The 10,403-nt window shown below is 39.5% G+C and overlaps 1 protein-coding gene across 2 annotated transcripts in view; it reads right to left on the minus strand.

Annotated features, from left to right (window-relative positions):
• Positions 1-10,310, minus strand: part of ADK (adenosine kinase) — a 540,886-nt gene extending 530,576 nt beyond the window's left edge. The window contains exon 1 of one of the 2 annotated variants that reach the window (XM_045783164.2): positions 10,159-10,310. In XM_045783164.2, coding sequence (XP_045639120.1) covers positions 10,159-10,223 — 65 coding nt within the window. In that variant the 5' untranslated portion in view covers positions 10,224-10,310. The remainder of the gene's footprint in view (positions 1-10,158) is intronic. The other variant, XM_045783166.2, reaches the window with a different exon arrangement.
• Positions 10,311-10,403: the final 93 nt, after the last annotated feature.

The raw sequence follows: 10,403 nt of genomic DNA on the forward strand, positions 1-10,403 counted from the left end.
AGGTCTCATCTCTCTTTAGGGAAAACAATTTTTTGAAAAACTCTATTTTAGGAGGAGCCTAAGACTTCCCTCAGTCATGCCTATAAAACAAGAAAATGTTCAAATCTCTAATGTGGTTAACTTCAAAGACAACGTATTTGAACTGTTTATTTTTGAAGGAAATAATTCTCTTGTATTTCTACTTGTTTACTCAAAAACTGACATGGTTTTTCAGACTTCAGCTCTAGGGCTCAGGGAGTACAACAGTTTATATTGCTATGTCAAGCTTAAAGGAATTCGAGAAAACCTAAGACATCTGAATTTGATTCTTTTGCTATATTTGTTTTCAAGTGACCCCTCCTAGATGAGTCAACGAGACAGATTTCTTTAAAAGACCATTTTGTGGTATTATCCATTGGTTACATAGCACATTATGTTACACAGTACGCTACAAAATTAAGAGTGGTATTGCTAATCCTCAATGTTTTTAGAGTTCTGAATACATTGCAAATAGTCTTACTAATTAAGGACTTGCTAACCCAAAGGAAAAAGATTAATCATTCTGATAGGTGACTGAGACCTTTGTAAATTCACTCTTTAAGAAAATTTATTCCTCCACCAAATAAGCAATTCTGCATTTAAAAAAGAAAGAAAAGAAAACACTGACCACAGGGCCTTAATAAAATGTTACTGTTTATGCAGAAGTATATTTTTTACTTCCGAAGGAATTTTCCCCATGGACAAAAGGAAGAAATTATTATTATAATCGAAGTTCACTACAGTCACCAGAAAGAACAAAAATGCAGTCTAGGGGCTTTTCTCTTGCCTCTACTGTCCTGCGGTATTGGATTTCTTTTGTACACAAGCTCACTACCTATAACAAGAAAAATGAAAGGTCCAAAAACCATCAAGTGTTCCAGTAAGGATTCTATCAACTCTTAGGAACAGGTAAGAGTTTACCGCTAATACATGCAACCACTTTGCAACACTGAGCACTACAAACACAATCATAAAACATCTTTAAGGAGTTACTTAAGAATTTATTTATTCAACAAAAGTTTAGAGCCTGTTATATTGCAATGAAGTAATTAACTATGAGGCACTAAGAGTTATTCAACTAGCTTCCTGACTTCAAGCAGCAGTAGGCGAGATAAAACATGCACATTATACACAGCAATAATACGAAGTATAAAGTACAAACAGCCAGAGGAGATGTTTCCAAGCTGGATGATTAGGAGAGTTTTATAAAGAAGACAGACTTTGGCTGGACCCTGAGGAACGAGATCATCAGTAGGGGGATGGTTCCCTTGTTTTCACAAATATTTTCTATACATGCTATAGAAATGGGTTTTTTTATGCTATGGATTTTTCTCATGCTGAAGGAATGACACCACCTCCTTCACTCTACAAGGCCCTGGCAGAGTTATTGATTAGAGTGTCCCCCTGAATCCATCTACTACCCCATACATACAAACACCACTGGCTCACACACCCACATCTACACGGGCACACATGACACACAGGATGAAGAATAAGAATATATCCAAGGCTGGCCAAAATCCCCACCTCTGATATAGTAACTGGCTCAATAGCGGGTATGTAACCTAGGCAGTTCCAATCAAAGTATTTTCAAAACTGATACATGGATGTGGAAAATCTCTTCCACTGGGCTCAGGAGATTTTGGCTTGGGGTTGAGAGATACCATATTTCTTGTTATATTAAGATGGCCTATGTGAGAAACAAATCCAATATACCCGAGGACAATGGGGCAAGAGATGCATTCCTATAATGAGTCATATTTGGCTGGGGTTACCAGTTATGTTAGTTCACTGAATCTCTTAAGAGACTTAGAAATGGTTCTACTAGGGGCGCCTGGATGGCTCAGTCGTTAAGCGTCTGCCTTTGGCTCAGGGCGTGATCCCAGCATTCTGGGATTAAGCCCCGCATCAGGCTCCTCCACTGGGAGCCTGCTTCTTCCTCTCCCACTCCCCCTGCTTGTATTTCCTCTCTCTCTGGCTGTCTCTCTGTCAAATAAATAAATAAAATATTAAAAAAAAAAAAAAAAAAGAAATGGTTCTCCTAGGGATGCACTAATAAAGCCCAGCCTCAGCCTCTAAAAGGCAAATAGCCAAGTAATCACTTCAATATCATTTCTAATCATTCCTAATTTTGTGAGTGATCAATGATCACATCCACTACCTTCATATATCTACAATCCTGCATTTGCAGGTAACAGCAAAATAGGATTTACTAGCAACTAAATGTGGCTAAAGAGCCAGAGCCTGTTGTCACAAGTAACCAAACTGATGTGCCTTGAGAAGGTAAGAATTTCTTACATGAAAATTGCTGTACAGATTTTCTTACTCTATTCTAGAAAATATATTGAAATCAGCATGCATGAGATGAAAGCCAAAATGCAAATGGAAACTCACATGTTCAGATAGTCCTTTTTTTTTTTTAAGATTTTATTTATTTATTTTGAGAGAGAGAGAGCACATGAGCAGAGGGGAGCAGAGGGACAGGGAGTAGCAGACTCCCCACTGAGCAGGGAGCCTGATGCAGGACTCATTCCCAGGAACCCGGGATCATTACCTGAGCTGAAGGCACACTTAACTGACTGAGTCACCCAGGCACCCCTGTTCAATGTTCTTATGCTGAAAGCTAATTCCATTGCTTACTAGATGAACACAAATCATACAAGGCCATAAGTTACAAACAAGTACAAGCAAAAACATCAGAAATAAAACAAGTAAGGGCAACAACTTTAAATCAGCTTTGGAAAATTTCAAAAAGTATCTTTTTCAAGCAGTATGTGAAACTTCAGTTTGTGAGGCTTGTTTCAGTGAAATAAGCCTTTCAAATCTTGAGGTCCAGAAGTTGAAGAAAAATCTTTAATCAGTATTAGAGAGAAAGAAAAGCCTAATAATTCAATGACATAACCAATACCAGTATTATGAAAGATTTTATTATATATATTAGTATTATAAAAGAGATCTTTGAAATAAACATTTCTTTAAAATCACAGATATGTAGAATGGGAATCTTCGGAAAAATGCAGTAACTGACTGATGAGAACTTAATGTTTCTGAACAATGGCAAACTTTTAAAAGCAATTAAAAATTTTAATAAAGGTCTTCAATCCTCTTGCTGACTTCTTTGGGCAAGATATATTTTAGGGCCAGAATTTTATGAGACTCCAAATTTTACAGCTTTTAGGAAGATAATACACTGTATGTACTATATGTTTTCTAAACTACCCAGAGTTTCATGCAGCATGCCATTAACAAACGGACTACTATTTCTACAACAAAACATATACATTTGTGTAAGGCAGATAAACACTACAGAGTGCCTCAAATCAAGTTTTGCTGCCAAATTAATTCATCTCAAACTTTTTTTAAAAACTTCCAGTTTTCAGAGCTTTTGAAATTTCAGAAATATAGATGAAAAGATTACAACCTATAATAAAATCATACTACTACTTATTTTATAAAGTTCCAGATCTACTTAGTATCCCAGAGTTGCATTCTGTAATGGTAATATCTAGCCACTCAGCACTTGCCCAAGACACGTATTTAGTGCACATGGTTTCTCCAGCTTAAAATCCAGAGTGCCAATATACACACACATGCAGTATAGGAAAGTTGGAAAACACAAAAAAATAAAAATAAAGAACATGAAAGTAACCACCATCCTTCCACGCAGAGATAACTACTATTAAATTTTTGGTGTTGTCTAAATGTTCAGATTCTTTCTATACACATTTATAATTAGGATCAAAATCCTACAATCTTATTGTGGATTTTTGTTTTTATCTTACTATGTACCTCGAATACCCTTTCAACCTGAGAACAATGACATTAAAAGTCTGGAAAAATTCTCAGCCATCATCTCTTCTAATATGTCCTCTCTACCATTCACGCTAGTTCCTCTTTTTGGAACACCCAGTTAGATGTTAAGTTGTTGCCTCTCAATTTATATTCATATCTCTTAATTCCTCTTTCTCTTTGCTACATCTGGGTGAATTATTCAGTATTATCTTCCAATTCACTAATCTTCCCTTCAAATACGTTTGGTGTAGTTTGATCACCCTAGTTTTTTGTTTTAATTTCAATCTCCATTTAGTCTTTTACATAGGTATTTATTTCATATTTATTAATTTTTGATTCATAACATGTTTTTTAATGGCTACTACTTTATCTTTTAAGGATCTCTGAAGTAGTCATTTTGAAATTGCTGAATAATTCCATTTGATTTTGAGTGAATTTATCTCCTGAAGGTTGTGCTTATTTTCTAAATAATGTTCTTCCTCATTATGGTTGCAGGCTCAAACTTTCCTTTCCTTTTTTCTGGGGGTTTGAGATAGATCACCCCCCTTCCAGATCACATGACTCCAAGCTTGGTGCTCTTGTAGCACGTGATAGTGTGGAAATTACAGTCCTCAACTCTGAGCTATCTGGCAGCTCAGCCATTTCCGTGCCGCCTCGTCAGGTCCACAGCTTTTTAAAGAACAGACAGGGGCAGAGGCACTTCTTTTCACCCAGCCCTGCCCAGCTCCTAGTTTCATCCATTGTATGACTCCAGTTCCCCTACACAGTTATTTCCACCAGCTCCTGAACCCGGAGTCTAATTGCATGTTTCCCTCTTGTGTTAGTTCCTGGAGATGTTTATCTTGTTCTCCAATATACCATATCTTTCTGTTTTCTTTTTTAATTTGTAATTGCTACATTTGGAGCAGAGTAGGGGTCGACAGTAGGATAAAGAGTATCATAGTAATAACAGCCAACATTTATTGAAGACTTATGAGCTGCCAATTTTATATGTATTTTCTCATGAAATCAACATTTTGAAGTACGCACTATTATTATACCAATTTCATAGGTGAGAAAACAGAGGCAGAGGCCAGTAAGCAACTGTCCCAAGATCACCAGCTAGGAAGGACCAAGAGTCAAACCAGATGTCAGATTCCAGAGACCATGCTCTTAATCACTGCTCTACTGATTTCCATCCTGATTAAAATGCTCTGTATGATTCTCTCTCTCTCTCTCTCTTATTCATTTAACTGTGAACATTCTGCACACAGGCAGAATTTTAATTGATGGAAGGGAAGTGGAGCCATATTCCAGGTAAAAAGTAGCATATCTGCCTCATGTTTTATTTAGTGTTATTCAGTCTAGGCCTACACCTAAAATCAGAAACACAGTTTTCAATGCCTCTCTTTTTCCTAGAGCCCTTTCCACTTTCCCTGAGCTCTAAGCATTTCGCACTTGCCCCTAGACACCCAGGACCAACCACGCAGGCTTTCCCCTGGCTCTCTCTCTACCTCCTTCACTCTGTCCTAGCATATAATGCCCAGGAGAGCACCTTATTAGAACACTCATGCAAAGTACCTCAGGAGAATTTTGTTTTCCACTTTCCTTGATAGTGTAAACCCTTAATCTTAAAGAATTACATTTGTGAATATAAGAAAACAGCTTGTAGTATCATCCAAAAAAGAACTGCCAACTTCAATTTTAGGCTGTGTTATTAAAAATACAAGATGTAGAAAAGTGAAGGTTTTCAGTCCCACTCTATGCTGTGCTAATAATTCACTCAACAAACATTAATTGAACAGCTCCTAAGAATCAAGCACTGTACAACACACTAAGGACACTTGATCATCCTTGCTCCTTTCCAGTCTGCATATATTCTCCTCATTTAATCCTCAAAACAGACCACTCCTGGAACAGTGTGCTCAGTTTGTAAAAATAATCTTCCAGAGAATTTTCTGAAAGAGAAAAAAATGTGCCTTAGAAGAACGGGTTACTAAAACTGTTACTTGGTCACCTAGGATACTTACAGAGTTTTCTTCCTATATTTACTATACAATTTTAAAACACAGGGTCCATAGTGAGGTAGGACACACAGAGAAAGAATAAAAGGAATCCAGGGAAGTGAAAGGGTTACGAAGCAATAATTTGAGAAAAGTCAATATTTGCTGATTGGAGAATTGCAGTTTGTTTCCTTTTTAATATTACTAAAAGTCATGACCTGGAACAATCTTTAATTGCTAATGTCAGAGAATTATGATGTGGGCTCTTAGGATTCAACCCTCCTAACATCAACGTCAGAGCTTACAAGTATTTGCAATGATGAACAAGTAGAGCTACACCTGAAGAAAATTAGGAAGAACTTGATACTGGAGGTAGAGAGACTAGTTAGAAAGCCAACAAAGTCTAAGCAAGATAAAGTTTACGCCTGAATTGTGGCAGCAGGAATGGAAAAGGAAAGGTATTTATGAAACATTACTGAAGAAGAAAAGACCAACTTTGATAACTATATGTGGATGGAAAATGAAGCAAATACCTAGGTTCCAAACTTTGGAGAAAGAGAAGTTAGTGGAGCCATTGAGAAACACAGGAACCATGGAAGAAGGTGCAGATTTAGGACAACAGATAGATTTAGTTTGATATATATGACTCTGAAGAGTCAGCAAGACACTCAGAAGGAGATGTTCAGCAGACAGTTAAAATTAGGTTCTGAGAACTTAAGGATATAGGGAAAGATCACCCATGTGATCCAGTACATATCCAGAACAAAGTCTGGATGCCCTCTACTTTCTGCTCCAGTCAGACCAAACCATCTGTAGTTCCCCTAGAGGCAGCTCTTTCCCATCTCTACCTCCAAACCAACTTCCCTATAAAGCCAGACACCCTACTTCATACTTGGTTAACTCCTTGTCATCTTTCAGAATGCTCAGGTATCATTTTCCCAAACCTTACTCATTTCCCACAAAGAGTATGGTACCTGTGTCTTACCTCTCTACATATTAGCACCTAATTTTTAGCACCATGTCTAAAATAGCAGCCATTTAAAGACAGACTGAAAAAAACAGACTTGGCATGTGTTCAATAAGCTTTCGAAGGATCAGGATCCTCTTAGAGGTGACTGCTAAAGAATTAGGATGAGATTTCCAAAGGAGAGAAAAGAAAATGAGTGGTCCTAAATACAGTTATTCATCATGGAACATATTCATCTAGGGATCAGTTCTGAAAATGTTTCTCAACTTCTTTCAGCTCCAAATACCTCATCTGTAACACAAGGATTGTCACCTACCTCACAGGTTGCTGGTAGATTAAAGGGGATAGCTTATACAAGGCACCTACTGTAACAATGTCTGGCGCTCAATTAATTATGTTCCCTTCTGTTCCCCAACCCAATGTGAAAACATGTTAGAGCCTACTTATTTCTTCACAACTTTAGTAACTGCTACAACCTGAAAATCATTCCAACATAGAGAAATAATGGATATTTGAAAAAGGGAGGCTAGACTCGTCAGATGCTCTTCCTTAGTTTTTTTCTATCTCGACACTATTGTTAATTTTGGCTAGATAATTCTTTTTTTTTTTTAAAGATTTTATTTATTTATTTGACAGAGAGACAGCCAGCGAGAGAGGGAACACAAGCAGGGGGAGTGGGAGAGGGAGAAGCAGGCTCTCAGCGGAGGAGCCTGATGCGGGGCTGATCCCATAACGCCAGGATCACGCCCTGAGCCAAAGGCAGTAGCTTACCGACTGCGCCACCCAGGCACCCCTTGGCTAGATAATTCTTCGTTGTTGCAGGGAGCTTTATGTGCATTGTAGAAGGTTAAGCAGCATCCTGAACTCTACTTACTAGGTGCCATTAGCACTCCCTACCAAAATGTCCCCTGGGAGGTAAAATTTCACCTGGTTGAGAACTACTACCCTAGAGCTAACTGAAATTCTCAAAGTCCTAAGTCTTTTCAGTGACATCTACAAACATGTCTCATACATTTATTTTTTCCCCACCCATTGATTCTACACATTAAATTTTGCTTAGGCTTTATAAGCCGTTTCCCTTAAAAATCAACCAAAACTGGTAGCTAGCCCTTTAACTGTCAAGCCAGTCATCATAGATAACGCATGCAGTCCAACCACTCAGTGCATTATCACACTGCAACCCTTAAAGACAAATATAATAAAAGTAGGAATAGCTAATCCCAAAAGGCCTTCACACAAAATTAAGAGATTTGTTCAAGTACTCAAGTGTTTAATCTTTTAACCTCATGTCTACAGGTGGCACCAATAGATATTATATAAAATGAGTTTTAGTTGCCTAAGGACTTTTCCAAGTTTTTCTGTTTGTTTTTAAGTAAGCTCTTTGCCCAACATGGAGTTTGAACCCATGACCCTGAGATCAAGAGTCACATGCTCTACCAACTGACCCTCCCAGGCACCCCAGGACTCTCACAAGTTTTAAATAAACACAATGACACATACAACACATTCTGTATATTTAAGTATGATATGACTATATATTGCAACAACAGAAAAAGTTATGTACATTAACAACAACGACCAAAAAAATAAGCTAAAGTAGACAAAAACTGACTTAACAGTTCACAAGGGTTTTTGGATAACTGTTTGAGGTGAGTTAAGTATAGCATGGTAATTAAGAGCACAGACCTGGAATCAGACTATCTGGATTAAAATCCCAATCCCACCATTTACTAGATGGGTGACCTTGATCAACTTAACATCTCTATGCCTATTTCTTCCTTAGTAAAATGAAGATAATTACAGTATCTACTTCTAGGTTGTTGTGGGATTGAATGAGCTAAAATAGGTAAATTGCTGAAGCAGTGCCTGATACATACATACTTAAGTATTAAACATTATTTATCATTGTTTTTAAGGATACATAAGCAGAGAGAAGTGTTTCTTGGGTGGTTATATAAAAGCAGAAACAGTAGAGTCAAACAATTGACTTGCACCCAGACACTCTGGATTCATATTTCCTTAACTAACTGTTTGATTTGGGCTTCAATTTCCTCATCTGTGAAATAGGAAAGTGCTCTGAAAATGAATTAGCGTAAGGGAAAATCTAAGGGCCATATGTTTAGTGGGTTACTGGGGAAAAGTTGCATCTGTCTTCCAATTTGGTAGAGGAAACTTTGTGAAGGACGTACCTTTTAAAGAAATAACTCTAATAATGGGCAAAGTAGGGAAAGCACATGCCTTGAACCCAGGTAGGTCTGACTCAAAAGGCCTTTGCTTTATTTACTCTATGGTTTGAAAGCTTAAAGTAAAAATAAAACATTCTGAGTTGTTACAAGAAAAAAAAGTTTATTTTTTTAATAAGGTAGGCACACTAATTGAGAGTAGTAGGAATACATTAAAGCACTGGCAGGGATTTGATCACCATCCATTCAAAACAGCATGAAAACACTACCAGGCCCCTAACTGACCTTTTCTTTTCATTTACAAATGCTTTATTCTTTTGGGGGTGAAGAGGGATGATGTTGGAAAAAATGAGACTTATCTTGTATCATCAAGGAAGGTCCCAATGGTTTTAAATCAATTTATGTCTAATTTTAGATAGAAAAATCAACGCCTTCCAACAAACATTTCAAAATCATCCAGGACTGTGCATGTTGTACTTCATACTTAGGAGGGAATATTTTAACAAACAACTTTTATAAGTTGAAACGTCAATCACATGTGAGGCAGGTCGGTGTTAGGCGCAGAACTGTTTCAACTGCTGCCAAAAAGTACAGAGAAAAGAAGAATCAACATTTCCTATCTGTTCAGCCAAATTCCGCCCCTGCAAAGCCTCGGAGGCGGGGTATCTGGGTCCCTGAAGAGGGTCTTTAAAGGGGTCAACTTGCAGAGTAGGTACAAAAACGAAGGTCAAGGCGCCCTTCCGCAACACTTGACGAAAAATCCCCAAGAATTTTGTCTTTGCCCCAGGGTAGAGCAGTCGCTGCGCCTCCTCCTCGTTACCCCACCCCTCCACCCCCACCCAAGGAATAGGAGGTGGCTGCATTAAACTGCTCTGGTCGGGTCTGGTCCTCTAGGGCCACACCAGCCCAGCCAGGCGAAGGCTCCCACGTGGCGCCCTCAGCCTGCCCACAACCGGCTAGGTTCTCCCCAAGCCGGGTTCTGATTGGCCAAGAGCAGCCGGAACCGCTGCGGAGCAGGCAGCTACTCCGCCAAACTGGGCTGGCGCCGGGCGAAAGGTCACAGCCTTGCGGGCAGCTCCCCGAGCAGCCGGTCCTCGAGCGTTGGCCCCAAGCCGGCAGCGAGAACACCATTCGCTGCCGGAGCAGCGCGACCCCACGTGGGCCCTGGTTAGAGACAGTCGCCGTCACCCTCAGCCCTACATCGAGGAGCGCTCACCTCAGCGCTCGGGGCGCCTCCACCTTCATCTTTTTGGGCTTCGGCTCCTCCTCGGCCGCAGCCATCTTCGTGCTCCCACCCCACTTAGGCTCCGGCGTGCGCCCCACCCCTTCTGCTCCTTGACCCTACCTCCTCTCCTCATCACCGCCTCCTCCTCCCCGAACCCCGCCTCTCCTGACTCTCCACTCGCAGTCTTTTCCTTCCACAGCCATTGGCCCAGCCCCTTTCTGGCCCCGCCCACCCGA

This window comes from Ursus americanus, chromosome 6 (assembly GCF_024610735.1).
Source record: "Ursus americanus isolate L20-20 chromosome 6, mUrsAme1.1.p, whole genome shotgun sequence".
Taxonomy (NCBI): Eukaryota; Metazoa; Chordata; class Mammalia; order Carnivora; family Ursidae; genus Ursus; species Ursus americanus.